At 38.5% G+C, this 26293-nt stretch overlaps 12 protein-coding genes across 12 annotated transcripts; 5 read left to right on the top strand and 7 right to left on the bottom strand. All coding sequences in view use genetic code 12, as the record gives it.

The window, feature by feature from the left end:
- Nucleotide 1: 1 nt before the first annotated feature.
- Nucleotides 2-1648, bottom strand: ECM39 (dolichyl-P-Man:Man(7)GlcNAc(2)-PP-dolichol alpha-1,6-mannosyltransferase; the record flags this gene model as incomplete). Its single annotated transcript, XM_067692330.1, has 1 exon — nt 2-1648. One exon carries the CDS (start codon nt 1646-1648, stop codon nt 2-4), a length of 1647 nt encoding a protein of 548 aa, XP_067548720.1.
- Nucleotides 1649-1725: 77 nt separating this feature from the next.
- On the top strand, nt 1726-2850 carry I9W82_003371 (uncharacterized protein; the record flags this gene model as incomplete). The annotated part of the gene is made up of 1 exon (XM_067692329.1): nt 1726-2850. One exon carries the CDS (start codon nt 1726-1728, stop codon nt 2848-2850), a length of 1125 nt encoding a protein of 374 aa, XP_067548719.1.
- A 110-nt stretch (nt 2851-2960) lies between these two features.
- TIM54 (Tim54p) lies at nt 2961-4214 on the top strand (the record flags this gene model as incomplete). The annotated part of the gene is made up of 1 exon (XM_067692328.1): nt 2961-4214. One exon carries the CDS (start codon nt 2961-2963, stop codon nt 4212-4214), a length of 1254 nt encoding a protein of 417 aa, XP_067548718.1.
- A 31-nt stretch (nt 4215-4245) lies between these two features.
- On the bottom strand, nt 4246-4830 carry DFR1 (dihydrofolate reductase; the record flags this gene model as incomplete). The annotated part of the gene is made up of 1 exon (XM_067692326.1): nt 4246-4830. One exon carries the CDS (start codon nt 4828-4830, stop codon nt 4246-4248), a length of 585 nt encoding a protein of 194 aa, XP_067548717.1.
- Nucleotides 4831-5085: 255 nt separating this feature from the next.
- On the bottom strand, nt 5086-5830 carry HHO1 (histone; the record flags this gene model as incomplete). The annotated part of the gene is made up of 3 exons (XM_067692325.1): nt 5086-5488; nt 5546-5594; nt 5779-5830. The coding sequence occupies 3 exons, from the start codon at nt 5828-5830 to the stop codon at nt 5086-5088; spliced, it is 504 nt and encodes a 167-aa protein (XP_067548716.1).
- Nucleotides 5831-6246: 416 nt separating this feature from the next.
- Nucleotides 6247-7071, bottom strand: I9W82_003367 (uncharacterized protein; the record flags this gene model as incomplete). Its single annotated transcript, XM_067692324.1, has 1 exon — nt 6247-7071. The coding sequence occupies one exon, from the start codon at nt 7069-7071 to the stop codon at nt 6247-6249; it is 825 nt and encodes a 274-aa protein (XP_067548715.1).
- An 867-nt stretch (nt 7072-7938) lies between these two features.
- I9W82_003366 (uncharacterized protein) lies at nt 7939-8808 on the top strand (the record flags this gene model as incomplete). The annotated part of the gene is made up of 1 exon (XM_067692323.1): nt 7939-8808. The coding sequence occupies one exon, from the start codon at nt 7939-7941 to the stop codon at nt 8806-8808; it is 870 nt and encodes a 289-aa protein (XP_067548714.1).
- Nucleotides 8809-8985: 177 nt separating this feature from the next.
- On the bottom strand, nt 8986-12072 carry ZCF29 (Zcf29p; the record flags this gene model as incomplete). The annotated part of the gene is made up of 1 exon (XM_067692322.1): nt 8986-12072. One exon carries the CDS (start codon nt 12070-12072, stop codon nt 8986-8988), a length of 3087 nt encoding a protein of 1028 aa, XP_067548713.1.
- Nucleotides 12073-15711: 3639 nt separating this feature from the next.
- I9W82_003364 (glucose-induced degradation complex subunit) lies at nt 15712-17886 on the top strand (the record flags this gene model as incomplete). Its single annotated transcript, XM_067692321.1, has 1 exon — nt 15712-17886. One exon carries the CDS (start codon nt 15712-15714, stop codon nt 17884-17886), a length of 2175 nt encoding a protein of 724 aa, XP_067548712.1.
- Nucleotides 17887-17940: 54 nt separating this feature from the next.
- On the bottom strand, nt 17941-19593 carry PDI1 (protein disulfide isomerase; the record flags this gene model as incomplete). Its single annotated transcript, XM_067692320.1, has 1 exon — nt 17941-19593. One exon carries the CDS (start codon nt 19591-19593, stop codon nt 17941-17943), a length of 1653 nt encoding a protein of 550 aa, XP_067548711.1.
- Nucleotides 19594-21207: 1614 nt separating this feature from the next.
- On the bottom strand, nt 21208-21894 carry I9W82_003362 (uncharacterized protein; the record flags this gene model as incomplete). The annotated part of the gene is made up of 1 exon (XM_067692319.1): nt 21208-21894. The coding sequence occupies one exon, from the start codon at nt 21892-21894 to the stop codon at nt 21208-21210; it is 687 nt and encodes a 228-aa protein (XP_067548710.1).
- A 1357-nt stretch (nt 21895-23251) lies between these two features.
- I9W82_003361 (uncharacterized protein) lies at nt 23252-24958 on the top strand (the record flags this gene model as incomplete). The annotated part of the gene is made up of 1 exon (XM_067692318.1): nt 23252-24958. One exon carries the CDS (start codon nt 23252-23254, stop codon nt 24956-24958), a length of 1707 nt encoding a protein of 568 aa, XP_067548709.1.
- Between the last annotated feature and the right edge of the window lie 1335 nt (nt 24959-26293).

Here is a 26293-nt window from a genome sequence, read left to right as displayed (position 1 = left end):
GCTATGAAGTAACCTTTTCGTAAACATGTAAGTAATCATCCAAATAGACGGTGGAGCGCACCAAGTCTTTAAAAGTTTCATTTGACCCTTTCAAGAACTCCTCAACCATGATCTTCAAAAGGACAAACAATGTGGACCGATTAGCCTTTTGCGATTCAATTAATCTAAAAATGGTGATTAAACTCATATTTTTGAAGATCTTGGAGGTATGTAAAAGTTCCCAACCATCAACCTTATTCTTGGTGATTATTAAATCAAAAGTGTCATAGTTTACTTCACTTTCGGACTTATCGTACACTACTCCTTCGCGATGTAGTTCACCGAAACGAGTGACTCCAGTCATGCAAGCAGGAACATCCATGAACATGGCTACATTTTTACCACTGTATTTCTCAGTCACATACTCATTCGCAAATTTCAACGCTTCTCCACCGGGGTAGTTGAAACTGGAGACGTATCCCAGATATAAGGAAAGTAATGTACTGACTAAAATTAACACCGAGATAATCATGGTCAACAACTTGTTTGAGAAACTGAGACTCCACTTGATAGAAATATTGCTCAACCCGTTGGCTGCTTGCAAGGTGAATACAGGCACAGTGTAGATGATGAACCGCCACTCCTTGTGAGGTTGGAGAGACATAACTGCAATAAATATGATGGACGATATGTACAAGATGCGCAACGAGTTTCTAGCTGGATGACGTACAGCTTTGGTATTCGTCACCGCAACTCCATCATCAGCAGGATCACTCAAAAGTCCAACAACAGACAAAATGAGAATCACTGGTGGTCTAAATAACTTGAATAGGTACTTGTTGAAGTAAGCTCCCCAAGGCTCAACACCCCACTCTGCGGCATTACCATCGACAATGTTGAAGATGAAAGAGCTAATTTCAGGAACAAGCGGTTTGCCCCAGAAATATGAGTCGACAGCAAAGGAAGCTGCTGTACCAAACAATGCACCAACAAATAAAAGGACAACATTTGCAATAATATTTGATTGTCCAAACACCAAGGAGGAGACAACTGCTATAATCACAGCAAACACACCTACTTCCATTCTAAAGATAGCACCAGTCATTGCTAACCATGTCAACCCGGACAAATCACCCACAATCAACTTGCTCAAAGCAAAATTCACAAAGGGCAATGCGATAAAGTTTGGTAATGTTCGCGACAGATAATACATCAAGTGGAATTGCGACAACAATAAAATAGAGTACCAAAATCCACCAAGGCCCTTGATTCTGCTATTTCTGTCTCTAAATGTAATCTTGTTGAGTTGGTCTCTAAGTCGAATTAAAGACAATGCGTTGGCAAGTCCTAATATACCCCGCACAATACTTTGCAATTGAGTTTGGTCTCCTTCCAAAAGATCGTTCCCAAAGATGGATGATAAGAATACAACCGGCTTTGCTAGCAAAGCAAGCACAAAGCTGCCTATGAATGTCCTCGGCACAGCACCTGGAAATTGCTTGTGATCGTATTTTTCAATCGCCTCGGTTGAGAATGCCCCATAGTTGAGAATATCGTGGATTGCTTGGATGTTGAATGACTCTTCCACTTTTGTGTAGGGAGAGATGACAAGATGATATGTCACCAATGCTATCAATGCAGCATCGAGAACTTTGTTGAACCGTTTCATTTGATGATGAAAAGTAAAGTGATATAATTTTTCAAATTTCTCGTCTCCGAAATGCCGTATGATTACATTACTGAAAAATGGACGAGGATATACCACAATTAGTCGTTGATTTACCCGAAAATGGTATAATAGAAACGGAGAAAGTGAGAACAGAGCCTCTCTCTCTGATTAACCTGACTACAGTATCATCCACAAAAAAAATTCCCATAACAATTGTCACAGGCTACCTTGGATCTGGCAAATCGACCTTGTTGAAAAAGATTGGAGAAAAATCAAATAAAAGATTAGCTATCATCTTGAATGAGTTTGGGGATTCCTCAGTAATTGAAAAGTCAGTAACGATACAAGATCAGGATGAAAGTGTACAAGAATGGCTAGATATTGGGAATGGTTGCTTATGCTGTACGGTAAAGGACAACGGTGTGACAGCAATTGAGAACTTGGTAGAGAAATCAAGGGACAAGATTGACTACATTTTGTTGGAAACCACAGGTATTGCTGATCCAGCACCTATTGCCAAGATGTTTTGGCTCGATGAAGGATTGGCTTCCAATATATACATTGATGGTGTGATAACTGTTATCGATTCTGAGAACATTCTCACTTGTTTGAATGATGTTGGTGGGCACTGGCATAAAGAGCACGACTTGGAACCAATCGAAGAAGGTGTTACTACCGCACATTTGCAAGTTGCTTTAGCTGATGTGATTTTATTGAATAAATCAGACAAGGTGAAAGATGGGAGAGAGATAATCACTAGGCTTCAGAGTATCAACCAAACAGCTCCCATATACCCTACAAGTTTTGGAGATATCGATCTTGATAAGATTCTAGACTTGCATGCATTTGAGGCAAACACGAGATTGTCAGAATCCACCGCTTCCTTCCACGACGGTAGAATAACAACAATAACCATAGATTTCCCCTTTTTCCAAGACAAAACTGGCTTTGAAAAGATTGAAAAGTTTCTTCAATACGTCCTCTGGGAAAATAAAGTCAATGGTAAAGATGTGGAAATACACCGATTAAAGGGAGTTTTGGTTCATGACAATGATATTAGAGTTGTTCAAGGTGTTCGAGAAACTTATGAAATCATAGAAAATGGGAAACTTTTAGACGAGATAAAGCAAAACAAGTTGGTCTTCATAGGGAAAGATTTAAATCATGATGATCTTATGGTGGAGCTAAATAGATTTGTATAAAAGAAAACACAAATTGTTGCAAATTTTTTTTGGGCCAAAAATTTTTTTCTTTCTCTCAATCATCATCGACACCCAAAGCTCCTTCACCCACGCAAGGATCATCCCCCACAATGAGTGAAACTAAACCAGAGCCACCGCAGCCTGAGCTTAAGCCAGAGGTGAAACCACAACCTCCTAAAAAGAAAGGGTTCTCCAACCCCGCATTACGAATGATGGGAATCCCTAGAATTTCACTTCCATCCCGTAACTGGCTCATATTTTGGTCAGTTCTTATCGGTGTCGGGTCATCAATAGCCTATGACAAATACGAACAGAAACAAATCCGTAAGAAATGGATGGCTAGTGTATCTCACTTGAGTGAAGAGGTGTACACTAACGATAGGATACCTAGAAAATTGACAATTTATATTGCTCCACCACCAAATGATTTTCTTGATGAGTCGTTGAGGATATTCCGTAAGTTTATCAAGCCAGTGTTGAATTCTGGATCGGTTGATTTTGAAATCTTTAGTGAGAGTAGACAGGGTGATATCAGATCCAGTGTTGCTCAAAGAATTAGAGATTTGAGAATTAAGGAAGCTGAAAACACAAAAGTACAGGCGGAACAGAAGCAAGCTAACGACGTTACGGAAGAGCCAGAGTATGCCAGACGTTCAGAATTATACAAGCCAAGTGATGTTCTCGGGTTGTACAAAATTTTCCCTCCAAAAGTGGACATTGTATCCGATGATGCAGATCATGAAGTGGCAGGAGGTATTGTATGTATCGGAAGAGGTGCTTTCAAAGAGTACATGAGTGGAGTACATGAAGGTTTGTTAGGTCCATTGCAAAAACCACAAGCAATTGCCGATGAAGAAGCTCGTAGAGCTGAAGAAAAAGCCAAGGACAAGGAGGAAAACCCAAGCAAGTATAGTGATGATGATGATGAGGATAACGACAATTTGAAACCGGTACCGATGAGATTCATCAACTCAGCAGATTACGCAAATGCTCCATTAGCACCTGAGTTTAACATGGACACAGTGCTTAAAGATGATAAGGGAATTCCGTTATTTTTTGAACAACCAGTTTATGTTTACTCAGTACCCACTATTCAAGGGTTCAAGAATGTGCCACGTAAAATCTATCGTTTCTTTACCAAGAGATTTTTTGCCAATGACTATGCTGAAAGAACCACTCATATTGTAAATAAAGAAACTAGGCCGTTCAAAGAAAAGGACATCTTGATGGCTAAAGAAGAGGAAGTCGACTGGCCACCAAATTGGGTTAAAAAGGGAACCGAAAGAGGGTCAGAGTGGGTTCAAGAATTGGCTTATGATGATAGAGTTATTTCGAGAATGAGGGTATTCGATGATAAAAAATAGACATGTATATAAAAACCATTTCTTTCTAAGACTATTCCTTCTTCCACAATGTAAAGTTGTAAACAAATTCACCATCATGGATATCATCATCGACTGATTCCTCTCCTGTAAACTGAGCCAACTGCGTTTTAGACTTTTTCACCCATTCACTTGGATCAAATTTCAAAAAAGTATCCAACTCAACATCCTTCTGTTCACTATGTTCAACTTCAGTCAACAAGACAGTATCAACCAATCCACTCTTCATAAACTCATTATAAATCTCGGCACCACCAATAACATAAACCCGTTCAATGTTGAAACCCTCTAGAAGCTTTAATGAATCATCAACAGTTTTGGCATGTACTACACCCTCATCAACCACTTTACTCTCAAATGACCTTGACATGATAACATTGAGTCTATCTGGCAACGGCTTAAACCTGTGCGGTATTGAATCCCAAGTTTTTCTTCCCATTATCACGGCATTTCGAGCTGATCCATCAGTAGTACGCGTTGTTACTCGTCTGAAAAAGGCCATATCCTTGCGTAATCGCCATGGGAGACCGCCATTGTTTCCGATCCCATAAAGTGGCTTAAGGGCGGCTACTATAATGGTTACTTTAGGTCTGGACATGATGGGGGAACTGGACTGAGGAAAAGTTGTGGAAAAGTGGACGAGTCAAAATCTTCTTTTGCATTTTTGAATTTGGCGCGACACTCACAAAGAGAGATCTCTCATCTACAATATAAACGCTCTTAAGATTAAACACATTCAAAGATTATTAAGCTAATAAAAAAAAATAGTAGGAATAAAACAAGTACTCATTCGACTGAATTGAAAACTGAAAGGAAAGAAGAAACGTAAAACTGTTGGATGTGACCAAATAATTTACTTCTTGGCAACCTTGGTTGCTTTCTTTGGAGCAGCCTTTGCCTTCTTAGCAGCAGCAGTTGCTGGCTTAGCCTTGGGCTTAGTGACCTTCTTTGGAGCGGCTTTAGCTGGAGCAGCAGCTTTCTTGGTGGTGGTAGTTGCCTTAGCTTTAGCAGGAGTCTTTTTGGTAACCTTCTTTGGTCCAGCAGTGGCTGATGCTTTCTTTGCAGATGGTTTCTTGGCCTTGGTTTCTTTAATTGCTGCTGCCTTCTTGTTCAATTTAACTGGTCCTGATGGTCCTTTTGGTTGAAGGAAGTCACCAACATCAACACCTTTCTTCAAAGCACTGTTGAATAAGGAGTCAAAATTGGCAGCCTTGATTTCGTTGTTGCTGTGGACGTATTTTTTAACAGCTTGACGGCTAAGGCGATGTTAGTAGGGACATTGAATATGGTCAATTGAAGTAAAATAAACATACGATGATCCGTTTCTATCTTTCAAGTTGATGATAGCCTCCTTGATCATGTCTATAGAAACATTGTTAGTAAAACTGACACCATATAGAAAGGTAAGACTAGCAAGTCTCGATGTTACGACAGCAATTTAATTTCCAACGCCAGGCCAATTGAAACCAAAACAAATGACCAAAAAAAAAAAAAAAAATAAACAAGCGCCAGAAAAGAAAAAAACTGCCTGAGGACAAAGACATACCTTTGTAAGACTTTGAGTTTGAGGTTGAAGATGCTGTTGCAGCGGTAGCCATTGTTGATGATTAAGATTAAAGGTTAGTAAAGTTGTAGAAGAAAAGAAAAAGATATAAAGGAATGGTTAAAGAGAAACAAAGAAAAAAGCTGATTTTTAAATATTTTTGGAGGGGAATTCAATTTGCGAAATCACAACAAACAAACAAAACAACAAAAGAACAACAACACAAAACCAAAACACGAAATGAAAGCCACACAAAATGTAGAATCAGTGTCGTGTCGTAAACAAACTCAGTGTCGCATCATTAAATAAACAATGTCGTGAAATACTATAATACGACACGCACTGATACTCTCTGAGACTCCATTGTAGGGATCGTATCTTTATTCCAATCTATATATACCAATTCTATCTTACAAGCCACTCCCATCCACTGAAGAATCCTATTTCACTTCTTCTCTTCACCTTTTTCTCTCACGGACAAACTTCTTCCTCGGTCCAAGTATGACTTTCTTCATCCAACTCATAAACAAACCTCTTATCCTTATCTTGCTCATAATAATCAACTTGATTTACAAATATTGTCCCTACTGCAAAATTCTTATATCCATCTTCATCTTTTTTCCCATCAACACCTCTTTGTATTTTACTAATCAATTTGGCTTTTTCCTCAGTCAATATGGATTTAGGTTCTGGTTTTCTAAATGTCGTCTTTAATGCCTTGGATAACCCATTCCACTGCCTATCCAACTCTTGCTGCCATTCTTCACTAGTTGGTGGAACATATTGACCCATTGATGATAAATCCTCTTGAGTATTGTCATTTTCAACAAATGATGGCGATATCAATGAAGTTTGTACTGGTTGTTTTTGAACCCTTGGGACAGCACCATCTTTGTGCGAATCCAATTCAATTGGTGTTACCTCACCACTATTTATATGATTCAAATTAATACTAGGCTGATGCTCAGAGTCTAGTAATCTCACATTGCCTCTAAACCGAATCTGTTTTCGAATATGACCAAACCAGAATACAGCTTCAACCTTATCATTCTCTAAAAATTGTTGATACTTTTCCATACGTTTATCAGTGGTGAATGTAATAACATTGGAGGATTTATTATTGAATAGCCATCCTCGGTATATCAACGTCCTATTCTGTGGATATCCGGTCTTTGGATCTATATTTGCCAACTGAAACGTTGTAAATGGAGGACTGTTATCTGTTGCTGCTAGTTCATTACTAACACAATTATTGAGTATAGGTACCCATGGCGCTTGAAAGTTGAACTGAACCATGACAGGAGATGCTGTGGTAAGAAATCGACGTATCTTTCCTAACTAAGCTTTGAGTTGTGGCGTGTGCTCTGGTCTATGCTACTGCTTTAACCTTCAGACCTTATATGTTAATGCTGCAAAATATTAATGCAGAAATAGATAGGTTATAACTTCCTTGTTGTTGTTGTTGCCCCCTGAATATGTACAAAAAAGTAAATAAGTTTGAACAATCTGAATATGCAAAACTATATATAAGAATGATCTTTTTCCAGCCTTATCCGCCTATCCATTCACAAGTGTCGTATGAGCACTAACTTTTTTCTTTAAATTTTTTTTAAACGTTGCATTTTGTAAGAAGAGAAACACTTTGAAATTTTTCAATTCCGATAAATTGCGAAAGAATGAAACAAACACGCCCCACGTGGGACGAACCAAGTGGAGTTTTAGAGTAAAACTTATAATACAAATACCACTCTATAAGGTACCCCAAACACTAGCTTTACAACAGTACCTACACACACCTCCCCTCCCCCCCAGAGAGAGAAGGATTCCCCTGAAGTGGCCTGACAGGTTTGGGGTTTTCTTGGATTTTTCTTTTCCGTTCCATAACGAAATTGACGCTCTCGGCGCTTGATTTCTCTCGGCCAAGTATAAACCGCCTTGAGACGTATCTCCGAAAACTCGGACATACCAAATCTATGAAAGCCAATTTTGTTAAGGGAGACGTAGTAGAATACGTAGAGGCACCTTCCCATTGCCTCTCATATACCTCGATACCTCACAATGATCAACGCTGAACCCTTGCATCCAAGTACTAGTAAGCAATGAGGCAAAAAAAAAAAATTATCAAATTTCATCTGGCGTTTACTCCCCTGACCAGCACCAATCATGAAAACAGAAAAAGACATCATACTCAAATCTCCAAATAACACATACCCTCTCGATGAAATTATCCGAAAAGAGCCATACTACACCACAGTGCATCTAATTGTCGCCCCGACAGAAACTTTCTCACCAAAACCATTTCTTCGAGAAGTTTCAACAACTACAAACTTGATAGATCTCATACGACTGAAACGAAGTGCATGCCCATCCTACCTTGAAGCAGTTCCTTTTGATCAAATTGACCTTGACCCCGTTTTCCAAAACAAGTTGCAATTTTACGGCCAAACAGATGAAGTAATTATACATCTCGATCAACCATCGTATCAGAAATTACCCAATTTGAACAAAGATCAAAACAAGCACGACCGATATGGGAAGGCATCATCTTTTGACCACGTTCAAGTGAAGAGACTAACCAACGACAAGATTGGCCATGGTGGAAACTTTCATTCTCGATCTAGATATAAAATCAAAATCAAGTTCTCCCAACCGCAGCTTGAATTCATCATCAAGACACTATTCTGCAACGTACGAGTCGAATCGTACATCTACGACCCAGAAATGGATTTACCAACTCCTGAAGTACACAAAGATACCATGCACATGCCAGTGAACCTAGAGATTGAATCAGATCTCGATGGTTTCAAACAACGTGCAGAAGAGTTGCTTATACTATGCACCAATTTGAACACACTGCAAATTGTAAACCCACTGCAGTTTGACACTATTCCTATGACTCGGTACACCATGCATAATGTATACTGTGAATCCATCACTGCGACTCAGTGGAAACTATTATCCTTACATACAAAGGATTCACATACGTTTATTCAAAGATATTCAAACCTGGCAAATGTGCGTGTGGAGAGGTAACAGCACACATGTACTCTAGCATAGAAAGTCGACTTTTACAGTGCTTACACTCAGTAGATACTTTAATTTAAATAACTCAAATAGATTTCAATTCACCTATATACAAAAGCACACCACAGAATTGAAGTAAAACCAAAATATATACACATAAAACACACACACACTCGTAAAACCCTCTCAAAGTAAATCTTTAAACAACTCATCAATGGGGAAATTCTCAAACATTTCACCCGAATTCAAATCAAACGATCCTTGCCCTCCACCTTGAGTTCCAGCACCAACTGAAATACCAGCAGAGGTGAAACTGGCACCTCCGAGCCCACCAAGGACTCCTGGACTGAATGGTACACCACCATCTACGTTGCCGCCAACCATTTGGTTAAGAAATGCCGGGGTGGCCCCAGTGGCTCCAGTGGCTCCAGTGGCTCCATACATGCCATTCATACCTGAGTCAAATACTCTAGTTGTAGGATCCTCATTGTTCTTCATATTCATCATTTGTAACCAAATGGTATCAACTTGCTCACTTGGCTTATACTCGCTATCGGAAGCAGTAGACCCAGTTGAACTAACCGAATTATCATGATTTCTTAAATTGACATTACCATTGATGAATGATTTCACATTGTTTTCCAACTCTTCCTCCATTGACACCTCATCATCTTGTTGTTGTGTCGGTTGCGCAGTGCTGTCATTCAACTTGCGTTTCTTTTCCATCTTGTGTTGATTTTTGCTTTGTTCAACTTTGTTCAATGATATTTCAAAAAGCTGCTCCAATTGGGTCAACATCTCAGGACTGAATGGCTGAGTGGTGAAAGCTGGCAGGTAAGAATCGAAAAACTTGTCATTCAACACTTTCTTGAGGAAATTTTGCGCCTTTGTCACTCGCCAAGCATAGTAATAACGTTGTGACAAACGAGCAACGCCATCACGGAAATGGGTTATACATTTGTCCACCAAATCAGCCAAGTGAACTAATTTTTGAAAAGTAATCTTGTAGACTTGATCAGCTGGATCATACAGTCTCATCTTGGAACTATGATCATACCTTTTTTTCCAGTCATGGATCCAGTATTTAAATCTCAAGTGGAATGAAAACAACATAATCAATGACTTATGAGCAACAGTGATAAAACTGGGAGTAGTAATCATATCGGCAGAATTCTTAAAAACATTCTTCTTGTGCCTAATACATTCAGTAAAACAAGGCATGACATCGTGGACGATAACCAGGGCAATTTTCTTAAGATAATAGTACGCCAAATTGACATTCTTTTTCCTCTCGTAGTGATTGAAAATATGAAAGTGCATCGAAGCGACATGGAATGTGCCCGTGAAATAGATTTTCAATTTAAGAGTTCTTGGCATTGCATCATCTGTATTTTCATAAGTTGAGGTATACTCCTTGGGTACGTCACAATATCTCTCTTTAAAAAATGATTCCATAAAGTTCATTCGTTTAACAAAATCAGCCATACTGACACCGCCTCTAACTTTAAACACTGTTGAAAACATTTCACTCATTGGCTCATAAGTATAATCAAAGCTTGGATAACAAGAACAAGCAATTTTTTCAATTCCAACATCATCAACATTCTCACACCCGGGGACATAGACTGGCGTCTTGGTGTCAAATGAGTCAAACGGTGCCGACGTCAATGTTCCTTCATTCATGGCAGTATTGAAATCCAGTATCAACACATAATACCAAATCTTTCTCGCCAAGTTATTTTGTCTTGGATCCGTAAATGCATCAGGAAACAATTCAGGTTCACGATGTAGACCAAGGGACCTTGCCATTTGAATCAAGGTCGCATTGAATATAAGTCCATCACCACCATCGATACCATCACCCAATTCTGGGGCATACAAGTGATAAAGTCTTGTCATTAACGCCAATTGCATAATTGCCATATTGGTACATCTCATCATGTTGAATTGGTCCAAACACAAGTGTGCAACATCAATAACATCAATATCTATAGGGTTGTTCAATAGAAACTTTATCAGCTGAGCATTTGGTTCTGGATTGTTTGTTTGGAAATTGATTTCATTGATGGTGGAGTCATGTGAGAATAGCGATATATAACTAAACCTAATCAAGATCAACAATAGTCCCAAGTAGGCAAAATCCAACTTCTTTTCGACTTTTACAGTGACTTTAATATCTTGATAGTCTTCTGGACCAATAAGTCGTTGTAATTGCTCTTTAGTAGCAGCTTCATCTATCAATGGCATAGCAACATATAGATGAGTAAAGAATCTTTTATACAACTTCCAAAGAACATCTTGCTTAGGCAATACCAATCTAATCTTTTCCACCAATTCCAACTCTTCATCCAAGCCTCCTTTATAGAAGGATAACCCCAATGACTTTGCCTTCTCATTTAATTGTTCCTGAGTAACAACTCTTTTCGAACCAGCTTTGATGTCTGTTTCTCTAAACAACTTTACATCGTGTTCACCTTCGTCGTTGTATGCCTTTTCCGAAAAGTCTCTCTCAACTTTAGTTGCAGTTTCATGAGGAGGGATGAAATGGGTACCACCTTGTACTTTGTATTGCTTTTTGATCTGCTCCATATGTGTCCAGATTGCAGCCACTGCATTGTCGATTTTCAACAAAGTAACCCATGATAAGGGACCATAATGTTTTCTACTTACTGGCTCTCTATTCTGTGTGGGGTTGTAACCGGTAGTGAAGTTGATCCATTCGTTTTCAGATTCAATTGGATTCAACCCATATAGGTCCATTGGATCAATCAGAGACAATCTTGGATCAGCTGTGGAAAATAAAGGACTTTTCACTTCGGAAGTTTGGTTTGGTAGATCAAGTGGTGGCAGTTGTTGCAGAGGCCATGAATCCTGTCGATCAGAAGGTCTCTGTGGTTTAGCCAATTGCTGTTCCAAAGACTGTAGTTTCAGTTTGAGAAATGATAACTCATCATGCACCATGTCTATACTTGTTCCATCAGGAGTCAATGGCTTGGATGTGAATATGTTTGGTTGCTGCTCGTTGGAAGATGACCGTGGTGAGAAAAGTGAACACGGAACATCGCTTCTTGGGACTAACTCACTCTTCCGTGTCTTTGGATCCTTTCTTCTTGGTTCTTCATCCATATCTTCATTTCCTAATAGTTCTGAATATACACAAGGACTCCTCTTGTACTTTATGCACGTGGAGCATGGATTCCCCAAATCACATTTAACTTTTCTCTTTTTACAAAAGTCACAAACTTTAGACACTCTTGCGCGTAACTTTCCCATGTCTGGAAACACAATCAGATTAAGCTATGGTTGAGGATAAATAGTCGAGGGTGGTTCCAGCAAGCGTTGAATAAAGGTTCTCGATGTTATTTTTAGTAATTGCTTTACGCGATGATATAGGTGCGGAAGCTTTGGATAAACTCGGGTTCTCAATTCCAAGAACCAAATATATGTTGACCTAGTAGTGTCAATGCTCTCTTCTTGTATGTATATGACTAGGCTCTGTTTGTTGTTGTAATATAATTTGCCTTCATGATAAAATTCTCTAGATAAACAACTGCTATACTTTTTAGTCAGTTTTTAGTCTTCTGCAATAATGACCTTCTGAAATTTTCCTGCACTCACACAAAATTACAAATATACCAAAGACAAACTCACCTCCCTTTTTTTTGTGTATTTCTCGTATTAGAATGGCACACACACACTACCTGTGTTTTGTGAGCTTGTAGTAGCTGTTGGTTTTGTATTATATGGGTGTCTTTCCTGAAATAAAATTTGCTTTGCGCGTCAGCCGCTTGATTGGTGACACTTTGCTTGGGTGAAACCTTTAAAGGTAATTGTACAAAGTATATCTTGAAATACCTTGATGGTTGAGATATACTAAGACAAAGGAAGTTTAAAATTTGCAACAGCTTTGCGTTAGTCTACAATTGAAGCAGATTTACAATCATTTATATATTCTATTGAAGTGAACATTTAGACTTTACACCTACTCAATTCGGATTATCATAACCAGTAAAACTATTGTTCAGTCAACAATAGATTCACATTATGACTGTTTTTTAATTGCAGATCTAGCCTCTGGGTCCCTCATTTAACCCCGCCAAATTATCAAGAACTCCATGTGCTATTTTTCTTTTACAACAGATACCGTCGTACGGCGTTCTGACTCAAAAGAAATGTGTATGACCCCGACATTCCTCAAATATGCTCTTTCTATTCAACTTTTTACGAAACCATACATGTATACGTTTTTTAAAACTTAATTCTATAAAAAGAAACGAGTAACTTAGTTTCTTGTCTCTTTTTGTACGTTTTTTAAAACGAATGAACTTTTGTTTCTTACGACAGAGTAGTTATTGTAATAGCGGCTGTGCTTTTTAGACTTTTGAATGGGCTCAGTATCTTATTGTTTGCAATAACAGTGTAAGTGAGTCACGAAAGCTTCAATTTTGGTAAATAAACAAATGGCTTCGTTGACACAAAAAACGCTTCATGGATCTATTGTTAACTTTTGTTATTTGATTAGGTACACTACAACCCAGAGCGTAAATAGATGCTGTGGTACAAATGATAAAGTTCCGAGGTGTAGACAAAAATCACAATGCATCTATTGTGCGTATAGCGGTTATGCGGTTTTACAAACTAATTTGTAAAATGTCCGAAGATTATACTTTGAGCGATAATACCGAGTAATGTAGGTACACAGAGCTTGGTCATTCACAAGCAATGCATACAATCTAGATGCTTTTCCGACACAATACATGTGTCTAATGTAAAACTGGGGAACCTTAAACGACGTGTCTCTTTCAAAGATGTCTAAACAATAACTTCTTTTGTCTTTCGTTTCCGTACTTAGCCTCGGACTATTTCAATTGACCTTGCAAGTTTGTTCCTGCTTTGCCCTTTGGAGAAGTCATTCACTTTTGGTGGCGACTCCACAAAGGTGGTGGCAATATTACTAGAAAGAGAAGGAGAGGGAGCACAAAACTGGTACAGCATTAGTGACACAAAGAGTTCGGATCGTAAGCGCTTACGTAATTCCGAAAACTTACGAAATGGAAGTGACCCTCTCTTCTTTTTTGCTGTAGAGAGGGACAAACACCAGCCAACTCAATCACATCCTTCATCAAAGCCTCATTGAAGAACACGTCAGCAGAATGGGTTGAGCCTCACCAAAGGCTGAGACAAAAATGAAGCTAAAATGCTCATTCTTGAGCCACACTTTGGAGAACATGTAAACTTGTATTCATATACCCCAATTTAGCTCAAAGAAAAAGCAATTCCATTCGGCGGTAATTAGTAATCAAAACGTTGATCGGTATAGATCATGACGTGTACTTTATTATAAAAAGATGAAAAACCGTTATAGTTGTAGCGGAGGTTTATGTCCGACGCGACAAAAAAATACAAATCTGGGGTCACGCATTTGCTGCAAGGGGATTGATACCGACTTGCAGTAACGATAAAGACTTCCAAACAATTGACATTCCACCCTCAGGTCAGTAGTGAAGGGTCAACCCTGATCTCCTTTGAGTACCGTCTCTTTTGAACATGCTATAGGTAACAGCTTGATGAAAAAAGTAAGAGCACATGCATATCAAAACAATGCCTGTGACTAATTTTAGATAACCAAATAGAAAAATTGTAAACAAAGAAGAAACCCATTTGTAACCAACCACCATATGGTTAGTATACTCTTTGTGGATGGAATTGCCTATGAGAAGAGCAGTAGAGCAGAGCATTCATGTTGTGTAGCTATATTCACAAGTTTGGTTTGGGAAAGAGATCTGCATTTTCAAAGATTGAACGGCTAGCGAAATCTGTATCTTGGCGATGAATTTCTTGGTCTAGACCCAAGATCGATTTGAATAGACTTTACTTCCATTGTTTGATCTTGTAGATCTCCCATTGTTGAGTGTTCACACTGGCTATCATTTTAGTTAACCAATTCTTTGAAACAATAACATTTTCATCATCAGCTTGTGATTACTAATCTATTTTAAAAACTTCTATTATTTTTGAAACTGCGGAGAAACTTCTGCACAAACAGTCTTCAAAAGCTTCGATCTAGATAATGACGAGGCAGAGTTGTACATAATTTCTATTGTGAGTTGTTTCCATTCCTTTAAACGACGGAATTTTTGCATACGTTTGATGAAAATTTGTCCGAAAAGTGTACCTATTGTTATTCATCATATAAAACTACTTCATCATATGGTGTTCCATTGTTTGTTCCTCTCCACTTTTGCCGTATAAACAAACAATCAGGTTAGCAATTGGAGCTTGTGAATTAAAAGGGGGATTGAAATCGGAGAAATAGGAGATTACACAAAATTCGTATTTCATACCCAATTGGGAATTTACAATATCTGGGCTACAATTTCACAAGAAGTAATACACTATGGGTAATTTACTTCCATATGAAAACCAGGAATTGAAAGTGTCCCCTTGACTCTTGCTTAATAGAAAGCACTAGTGTGTAAAAAATCTCTTATCAATACTTTTGCTATTCAACTCCGAATTGGAGCCACACTTTGCTTTTGTTCCAATGAAGAACACAATTGATCCGGCTTTGAGGAGTTAGAGAACTTTTTCTGCTCTTCTATCCATACGTTCGAGTTGAAATGCCATTGTTAGTATGCCCTGAGGCGGAGCATTAGAAATCCCCGCTCAGAAGTAGAAGTTCAATCTCATACGGCGTTTTCTCATGTGATTATTCTACACGTTTGACGATTATCGAATTAAAATGGTTATACGAAAACAATAAGGAGTGGCTTTAAAATTGGGTTGTGTAAACGGAATTACCTAATCATAAAATTGAACAAGACAATGGAGATGTTACACTACATTTCCATAATAGGTAGTCAAGCATTCCTCGCGCAATTCGCAAACACCCAAAATTTTAAGGAGCCACAAATGACCCCAGATAACAAAACAAGAAGCAAAGACAAATCGAGCCATCCCACTTGTACAGCTTTTACCACATTTGCAAATATGAGCAGTCCAATCACATCCACAAATAACCCTGATTTTCAAGTCCAAGTAATGATTAAAACTTTGCGACAATTGGGGTATGACAAACTATCATCTGATTTACTTCACGAGTATAGAACACAAGTACAAAAGGATAATGAGCTGGATATACCTGTACTACTCAGCTGGTTCCACAATGCATCACGCACAAATAACTACCATTCTATTGATGAGTACCTTGTTCTGATTTTGCAAACTGGACATGAGGAGTTTATGCATATTACCAACAATATTGGAGAGGATCATAAATCAGTCATCAACTCAGTCTTGTATATGGTTCGCCGGATGGATTATTGCCATAATCACAAGAGTGAGAATGAATTTGCGTATCTATGGGACAAGTTGTTACCATTGTTGGATGTGATTAATATCGATTCGATACGTGAGTTGTATGATGCTCAAATACTAGAGCAATTGAAGTATGAAAATGAAGCAGAAGTACTTACCAATGAACATATACCACTACACAAGCTTTTCTTTAATTTGCCTGGCGTTGAAAATAATATTCAAGAAGCACAAGATGCAATTTTCAAAAAAGTGTTTAAAAAGTCCCATCTTGTGTTTAACCCACCTAGTCATGTACCTTCATTATCAACAATTATTGATCAATCAGTGAAATATCAGCAGCTGCAATCTCCACTCTACCTTCCACCAAGGAACAAGCACGAGTGGAAGAAGCAAATGACGACACAGAACCCAACTACAAATAATTTCAACGTGACTCAACTTCACTACACACTAACTGACCATTTAGATGAAGTGTGGTTTCTCAAGTTTTCACCATCTGGGAAGTACCTCGTCACCGGGTCCCTCGATGGCCGATTAATCTTGTACAATGTGCATGAAAACTTTCTGCGTATTAAAATCATGGAACCTACAAATGCAGCTGATTCAGCAGCCTTTGCACCATTTTCAGTAAAACCATCAAGTGGGAAAACAAAAGCAGTGATTTATTGCTGCTGGGATCCAAAAGAGCAATATTTAGTCAGCTGTTGTTTGGATACAGTTGTTCGTGTGTGGTTTATTGGTGACATAGATCGCAAACGCATCACTCGAAGTGAAGCAAATGCCAGTCATGAAATTAAATTAATGACTTGTTTCACTTTAGGACAGGATATCAAGACTTGGTCATGTGAGTTTTTACCATATACAAAGGAAACATCAGCTACTTCGTCAACGCCACAGTTTATTATTGGATCCCCTGATAAGGCATTGAAGGTGTTTGATTGCCACGGAGTGGAGATTTTTGACTTTTACGGCAATATGGAGGACGAAGACGATGAAAAGAGTGATGGGAACCAAGCTGGAATTCTTGATCCAAATGCATCGAGCAACAGTCCAAGTACCTCACGTGGCATATACGATCTTATGGGCAATCGCGAAGCACCAATTGACGATGATGATGAAGAAGAGGCCGCCAATGATGATGATGATGGTAATAGAAAAGATGATATCTCAATGAAAGACGTTGATGCAAAGTCTACATTCACTGAAACTCCATTTAATCGTATTAATGACTTGGCAATTACGCCAAACGGAAGGATTCTCATTACGGCAAACAATGATAAGAAACTTCTATTCTATCGTATTCCCGATGTTTTCAATGATGAAGCAACAACAAAGAGATTAGCATGTATAAATTTACGAGGAAGACTCACATCATGCACTGTATCATCGAATGGTAAATACGTATTGATAAATTCAGCTCCAGAGGAACTACAAGTGTGGGACATTTCTCCATTATTGCATCACAATCCACCAATTTTGTACCGAAAATTCATTGGCCATAGTCAAAGCACGTATATTGTACGAAGCTCATTTGGCTACTTGAATGAAGAGACTGGAGAGGAGGAACTAGTCATGAGTGGGTCTGATGATGGGTTTGTATACTTTTGGAAGTTGCATACGGGACAACTCATTACTCGCATCAAGGCTCACGTTGATTTATGCAATGCTGTTGATTGGAATTTACATGGACTGGTGGTGAGAAATACCGATTATGGGAAACTATGGGGAAGTGTGGGCGATGACAAGTTGGTCAAAATTTGGGGAACGTAAAAGTTACTGTATACTTTTCCTTTTTTTTTTTATAGCCCGTTTATACACAACTACTTACAATTCATCATGTTCAACTTTATCCTTAGCATCAGCAGCCTTATCTTTAACCTCTTCAGCAGCATCTTCAACAGCATCTTCAGCGGCTTCCTTAGCCTCGTTCAATTTCTCTTGCAAGGCTGATCCATCGACACCCAAAGCTCCCTTTTCCTTAATGAAATCAAGCAATGCATTCAATTCTCTTTGACCTTCGAAAACAATTGGGGTTCTCAAACCAGTCTTTTCATCGAGCTTACCATTGGCTGGGTACAACAACAAAGTTGGGTATCCTCTGATTTCGTATGGGATGTCAACATCATTGGCAGTATGATCCAAGTCAGCAATGACTACCTTAGCGTCATCTTTGTTTGATCCGAAAATTTCAGCCATTTCTTCCCAAGTTGGTGCCAACTTCTTACAGTGACCACACCATGGAGCGTAATATTTAACAAAGACATCCTTGTCCAAATCCTTCAAGACTTGTTCATGGTTGTGAGCAACCAATTTAACAACCGGGTTGGCTGCTTTTTCTTCATCAGAAGGCAATGGTTCAGATTTGATAATTGGTTCCAATTTGTTGTCAAAGTAGTCGGCAACAAACTTTTCAATAACCTTGAATGATGGACCATCTGGGTGTTCAGTTTGGTTAACACCGTATTTCTTGTTTTCAGCAACTTGTTGAATAGCAAACAATGGAACAATCTCTGGGTCCATTGAAATAGATTCAGCATGTCTTCCATACAAATTGGCATCCAAACCAACAATGTTTAATTTACCTCTGTATTTCTTACCCAACTTACTCAAGTCAGAAGCAATTGCTTCTCTTTGTTCTGGAGTCTTGTAAAAGTAGTAAGCAATTGGTAATGGTGAAGACATATAAGACATATAAGTATCTCTGCTGATTTCACCAAAGTATGGCAAAGTCTCAACTGAGATGAATTCGGTCAATTTATCCAAATCGGCTTTACCTTCGTATTTGATAGCTTCAACAACATCACCTGGGTGGACAACCAAATATGAAGCCTTTTTCAAGTCTTGGTTGAGTACTTTACCCAATTGCTTCAAGTAATCTTTACCAACATCGATAAATGTGTAATCATTTCTCTTGACATTGGCAATATTCTTGAAAATGTCATCAGTAGCACCATTAACTTTCAAAACGTATGGTTTGGTTTGTTCCTTGATCAATTTTTCCAAATCCTCCCAAGATGTTGGCGCTTGAACAGCTGGCAACGATTGCTTAATCATATAGTCAACGATACCTTGATGTTCTCTTGGACCTTGGTAGTCTTCAGCAGCCTTTGATTTACCATCTCTAATAATCTTCAATGTTGGGTAACCTTTAATTTCGTGGTCTGCACACAAATCTTGATCTTCAGTACAATCGACTTGGGCCAATTTGATATTTGGATGAGATTCATTCAATGAATCAGCAGCTTTGGAAAATTCAGGTCCCAACATTTTACAGTATCCACACCATGGAGCAAAGAATTCAGTTAAAACCAATGGGTTTTCTTCAAGGAATGTGGCAAAGTTGTCAGTAGTTAATTTGACAACAGCAGAATTTGGGTCAGCAACAGCTTCGCCATCAGATGGACCACTTGCATTTGTAAGCGATACAACGGCAAGAAGAGAGGCCAATGCACTAGTTGAGTATTTCCAGAATTGCATATTTGTGAAAGATGGGATCTATGTGACAAGTGGTGTTGAAAAATTAGGAAAAACGTTGTTGAAAAAGAAGAAAAGAAAGTATTTCAACCGTTGATCGGTATCTCTCCCTTTAATAATTTTTTTCGCGCCTTCTGCACCTCGTTCACTTTGAACAAAAGAAGGGGAAGTAGCTGTTACGTGTCAATTTCGAGAATTAAAAGACAATGCATAAAATTAAGCCTACCGGTTTTGAGCTTTCTCAGAGAAGAGGAACCATTGTTTATTAGACAACGTGTTAGCTCTATTCTCTTTTTGGTTAATTACTAGTAGTGTATTTGTAATCAAAGTTTTATGATTTTTGACAGCGTGTTAATAAAAAAGTTTTCCACGTGTTTGAGCATTTCAACACGACTTTTTTTTCGGAATAAGTCTTTTGCGCTTCGTATAAAAGAGGACACGCGTCTCTCTGGCTGTCAGAAACGCAAGTATGTTTAGATATGACGCGTAGGTAATCACTGATAGATGATCGATCGCTAATCTCTATACATTTTCTTTGACGTGTCTAGAAAAAACTTTAGAAACAGAATTTTGCTCCCCAAAGAAGCGATTGGTAAGGCTACGTTCACTCCTCAGATGATAGAAACCAGTCACGTCTGTAGGAGTATTGGCTCTGCTCCATAAATATCAAAATATTGATATTTTAATGCATTTTCCTCTCTATATACACAAGAAGTCAGTTTCAAACCTCGCTGTTCTCTTTGAGTCTTTTTGCACCATGTATTCTCGATCTTTTAAGGAATCTTTATTATGAATATTCCTTTCAACTTGTACCCTTCTCCCATCTGTTCCTATGTAAAGTCACCAGATAACTACCTGTTTACTGCTTTAAGGTGTTTGCACATTTTCGATGCTTCATGCATTCTTTGTCGCATGCATCTTTGCAGCCATTTTTCTGCGCGTTGGGAAAAATAGGCGACATCATCCTAAGCAGATAAAGCAGCTATAAGAAACAAGCGAAACCTAGAATACAGAAAGCCAAACTACCTCTTAGAAAATCTTTTCATGCATGCTTGCTCTTTGCTTAACAAAATTTGCTCTTATTGGTGTAGTGATTGCTTAGTTACATCCACGGTGATGCTCTATCATGATACTTTATCTTAAGAGTGTTCACCGTTCACCACCCAAAAGTTTAACGCCTTTGACATTGGGGAGCTGGAGGACAATATTAGATGCAAGCGGCAAAGGTTGTGAAAGCTCTGTTTGAAGACATACTTGCGGAACTCTTCATCTGCATTGATGTCTTCTTGACGATTTTATTGATTAATCATCCCGTGGTTGTTTCAAGTTGGATACAATACAAGTTACGTTTATGTTTGGCCAGAGTTGAGGAAAACATTTACAACTAGAGTAGGGGTCCACTCCGAGTGGATTGAACCCCTTGTTTCTTTGTGCAAAGTTTACTAACCTGGTTGAGTGGCTCTCGAGAAAATCTTTACATTGCGCTCTTTGCTTTCCCCACAGATGTCGGACTCACATGTATACACAGTAGCACTACTTAGACTAGCAAATAAAAAAAAGGTTTAGATATTGCAACTTGACACACACCCCTCTCCCATTCTTTAACTATCCTTTGGGTTAAACCCCCAAGAAATCTTTCCAATTGGCCCACGTGTCCATCTCCACATCGTAGATATAAGCCATTGAGTGTCTCAACGAGCTCTGCAAGTATTGTGGTCTATAATCGTAAATAAACATAACCAATCCCCAAACTAGTATGGCAAAGTATTTCCACAGTCTATTGTAAATCATATTCTTTAGCTTCTTTTGCTGATGCAGGGTCAAATCTTTATACGTTATTTGATCACCAGCGAAATTGGTGAAACTAGGTTGGAAACAGCCAAGATAATTATCCAAAAGAATTTTGCCCACTGCAATCATGACTCTTGAAAAACAATACAATGTGATTTGATGAGTGATTCCTCCATGAAACAAATTGAAATGACCAGAGTAAACAATCCATGAACCTAAGCAACCAGCAACAAATTTAGACAATTGGGTGTTTTTAGGACCCAAAAATGCTTGATTTTGTAGGACTTTGACAGTTAGTTTATAAATCATTGCAAATGATGCCAACACTTCTGCATGATCTTTTGAAGCTTCCAATACAGATTTCATACGAGGACCTAGTGGACCAGATCTGTATAGTAAATTTATGACTAATGCGTGTGAAAACCGTAATTTACCTCCATATACGATACCATTTCTAGCTGATCTGATTATTTCCAAAAGTGGGCGGTATAAGGGATTTGTGAGTATCGTCATTCTGCTTTGGTTCTATATGTTGAGCACTGCAAGTTTGTGGGATTGTTTGTATTGGTTTAAGGAGGATGGATTGGGTAGATAAGTGTGTATATCTTTGATGAAAATACTTTTGCTAGTATCCAATTGCTTTGCATCTGCCAGTCTCTCGTCCGATTTTTAAGTTTTTTTTTTTTGTTTTGTTAATCGTTTGTGTGGGGATAAAAACAAAGGGAAGATCAAATCACGTGCGGAGGGGGGTTTACACAGTTTACTAAAAGAAGCGAAGGCAAACGGATTCATACTATAACCCATTGGGCTATGACATCTAATACACGCTATTAGGTCACCCGGGATGGTTGTTAATTCATCGAGAAGTCGCTTTGGGATACTAGCTTATATCACGTAGAAACAAGTCCACCTTTATTTTGCTGAATTCAACTGCAGCTACATGATTTGAACGCGAGGATGGAATACTTGAAGCTATAGCCTTTGATACGTTTCCTATGAAGGTTGAATTGCACTGTACTTAATTCCGTTGGAGCTTCAATACTCGCTTCATTCCACGTTCTTGGAAATCGGGAACAAAAAAAGAGAAATGAAAAACTTTAGTTGATAAAATTAAAACAATGTCGAGAGACATCGCAAGGATGAATAATACTCTTCCTCTCGGTGTTTAACTTACCCATAGTTGGTGTAATGGTCTTTTTTTTTAAGGGATCTTTACATCTGTTGTTTTGAGTGTGCTTCGCTACCAATTTCTTTTACTGAAAACAAAAACTTTCACTTTCACTCTCTTTAAAGTAAAAAATTTCTCATTCTCTCTCTTTTATTATTGAAAAGACGAAAAAAAATTTTTTTTTTTTTTTTTGTTTTAACTTTCACCTTCCAAGTTATTTGACTCTTCAATTCAATTTGACAACTACTTTTTTGTTTAACAAACAACAATCAATATCATTCACCTCCGAAGAACAAGTCTTGTGTATAACGGAAAGAACTAAAACAATAACCCACTACAAAAGAGAATTCCACAGATTCATATCATCAGCTTTTTTGTTTCATTTTTTTAACTCAATCCCAGGAACCACCAAAGAGAAAAAAATTTCTTGAGTGAATTTTTTTTTTCAAATCCAAGTCATCAAAGTTTTTGCTTTTATTCTGACCTTTCCTTAGTCAGTATTTATTCATTTGCATTTTGCTCTGTATCATATACCACCGTTGAGCAAATTCATCACTTAATTCGAGGACCTTTTTCTTTACGCAACTCCAAAAAGGGCTTACTATCACACTTGCATAGTCAAATCAGAAGAAAGGTAAATTCAATTTTTTTTGAAATATCTCCCTCATTAGTCATCCTAAAACAGTTAAACTTCAGTTAAGTATGACTTCAAATGTATCATATGCTGCTTTAGCAAAATCATTATCCGATGGTAAATCACCAAAGGAATCTCCAGTTGAAACACCAACAGCCACCAAAGTTACAACTGAATCCAAGGAATCCAAGGTAGGAAAGGACTCAAAGGCTGCTAAAGAGACCAAGGAATCCAAGTCCAAGAATCCTGAATCAGCATCATCACCTGCTGCTGCTGCCGCTGCTGCTGCTGCTTCTGCTGGTGGCGCTGCTTCACCACCATCCACTACTGCTTCATCTTCCAACACAACCACTGCAAACTCCACTGCCGCAACCAACTCACCAAAGTCATCACCAGCCAAAGTATCATTGGCACCTGCACCAGTCCCTACTACTTCTGTATGGGGATCGATATCCAATGACGTTGAAGCATTGAAGATTAACGACACTACCACCCCCGATAGCAAACGTACTCCATTGTTGGGTGAACAAACGCCGTCGATAAAGAAACAACAACAACCTAAAAAGTTTATCAAACCTATAACTACCAAATGGGTTCCATTGGATGTTAATGTCACCTTGCAATCAAGATCGAGTGGTGGTTCAAAACCAAGAAATAAGAGGAGACAGAACCATAACAACAACAACAACAACAACAACACTGCGGGTGCTAGTCGTGGAAGTGGACCTTCATCTAGAGAAGATAAGTCTAAACAAGCTGGTGCTGGTGCCTCCTCTGCTAATAAGAAGAAAGAAGAAGCCAAGGAAGAAGTTACTGACAAAACTGAAGTTGAATCTGCTGATACAAAATATGAAACTCAATCTTCTGAAAAATCAGCAAAAGAAGATAAGGAGCTGTCCGAGACTACTACATCTGAAGAAACTAAACCAGCTGCCACTGAAGGTGAAGTAACTCAGCAAAACGAAGAATCCACCCTGGATGATCAACAGCAACAGCAACAAGCCCAACAAGCACCTAATCAACAACAACAGTACCCACATCAATCTCAGCAAAAGCCTTACAATAAACGTTTCAACTCTAATTATAACAACAATGGCTCATCTAACGGATACCCAAAGAGATTCAACAACAACAATAATAATAACAACAACGGGGGTCCTCATTATAACAACTACAACCAACAACCATACCAGCCATACCAACCACGTCCATACAAATCCCACTACAAGAACAATAACCGCAACTACAACAACAACCACAACAATAACAATAACAGTAATAACCAATCACCAAATCCAAATGTTGTTGGTGGTGGTGCTGCTCCTTATAGTCCATCACATTTCAACGGTTTTGCACCTATGTACTATATGCCAATGCAACCACCGGCATTCATGCCTCAGCATCCAATCACTATGCCAAACGGCGTACCAGCAATACCGGGCATGGTTCCACCAGCAGCCATGGCCGCTGCTCCTGGAGCTCCAGGTTCAGCCTCCCAAGCACCACCACCACCACCAATCTCCCCTCAACAAAACCCTTCCGAAGCATTACGATATCAATTGGAGTACTACTTTAGCGATGAAAACTTGGTTAAAGATTTCTTTTTGAGACAGAATATGGATGTTGAAGGGTGGGTTCCATTGGATTTGATTTTGAGTTTTAAGAGGGTCAAGATTATTACTAATCAGGGTGGTGTTGACGTGAAGGATGTTTTGGGCCAGTGTGGTAATCTTGAAGTTAGTGAGGATGGACACAAGGTTAGAGCTCGTAGATGAGTTGAGAGGGAGGAGTGAGGTTACTGCAGAGCAGAGAGAAGGGGGTGTAATGGGCTGACGGAAGAAGTCAGGAAATGGCGCGTTGTGCAGTTTGCATCCATAAACTAAAAAGGTCTTTGTACCTACGTTAACTTTGAACTGAGTGGGAAAAGGAGCATTGAGTTTTCAGAGGATGACATCACTACCATTCATCAGGTTTGAATTAAGAAGAAGAGAAATTGCTGATGCACGCTTGCCCGCCCAATATACAATTTGTACACTAATAGCAAGGAGAAGAAGAAACAATGAAGATAAACGTTTTAACCATCAAAAATGCCAAAAAAAAAAAAAAAAAAAAAAAAAAAAAAAAAAAGAAAAAAGAAAAATGAAGATTACAATACAATACCATCAAACGAAACGAATAACATGTTGTCCATAGGGAGCCTCGCATCGAAGATGAAGGGGCTTCATCTTATCCAATGGTGGTGATCTCGTTTTTTTTTTTTTTGATTTTGCCCAATTCACGTACATAGCTTTTTTTTTTTTTTATTTTAATACTTATTATTATAAATTGTTTTTTTAGCGAATTGAAAGTATAACTATACATGATTCCTATCTAGCGAATCAGAAGAGGTGGCATTCTGAAGACGACTCCATATCACTACATTTCTAGTAAACAGTGTAGTTAGTGAACAACGGAAAAGCTTACTTTACATCTTATGATGATTTTGCGACACACTAGAAAATGACACTGAAAAAAAAAAAAGGAACTTCAGCCAAGCATATCTTCAAACAAAATAACATCAATCAATGCATTCCAATTAAAAGATCCATTCAATATCAACTCCAATCAATCTTGATCCTTTGACTAGAAACTCCAGTAGTTCATTCTGTTTACAATCCTTGATTTCATGTCCCAATCTATTCTACACATCAGTTGAGCAAACACAAACACAATCACAGTCACAGTCACAGTCACAGTCACAGTCACAGCATGCTGATCCAGTAACTAGTGGCTAAATGATGGTTTAAACTGAAGGACAACATAGCAAAGATGGGGGGGGTACCGTACTCACGCCATTGCCGTTACGATCCAAGATCAATGTCGACGCGTGATTCCCTAGGTTCCAAATTATGTTTTCATCAAGAATCAAGTTAGTATTGAGGTGTAATCCACATTGTTTATTGATTTGTTGGGCAAGGTGCTAAATGAGAAGTTAGGGGGTATACTCTGTATCGACGAGTTGTAGGGGGTATAATGGCGGTGGTGATGGGGTTCCTGATGTTAGGAATGATATTAATGATCATATTGATGCTTTTGACATGAGGAAGTTATTGCCTTTGAATAAAAAGATC

The sequence above is a fragment of the Candida metapsilosis genome (genome assembly GCF_017655625.1).
Source record: "Candida metapsilosis strain BP57 chromosome Unknown scaffold3, whole genome shotgun sequence".
Taxonomy (NCBI): Eukaryota; Fungi; Ascomycota; class Pichiomycetes; order Serinales; family Debaryomycetaceae; genus Lodderomyces; species Lodderomyces metapsilosis.
Note: the sequence above shows the minus strand (reverse complement) of the source record. Positions and strands in the feature narration are given on the sequence as shown.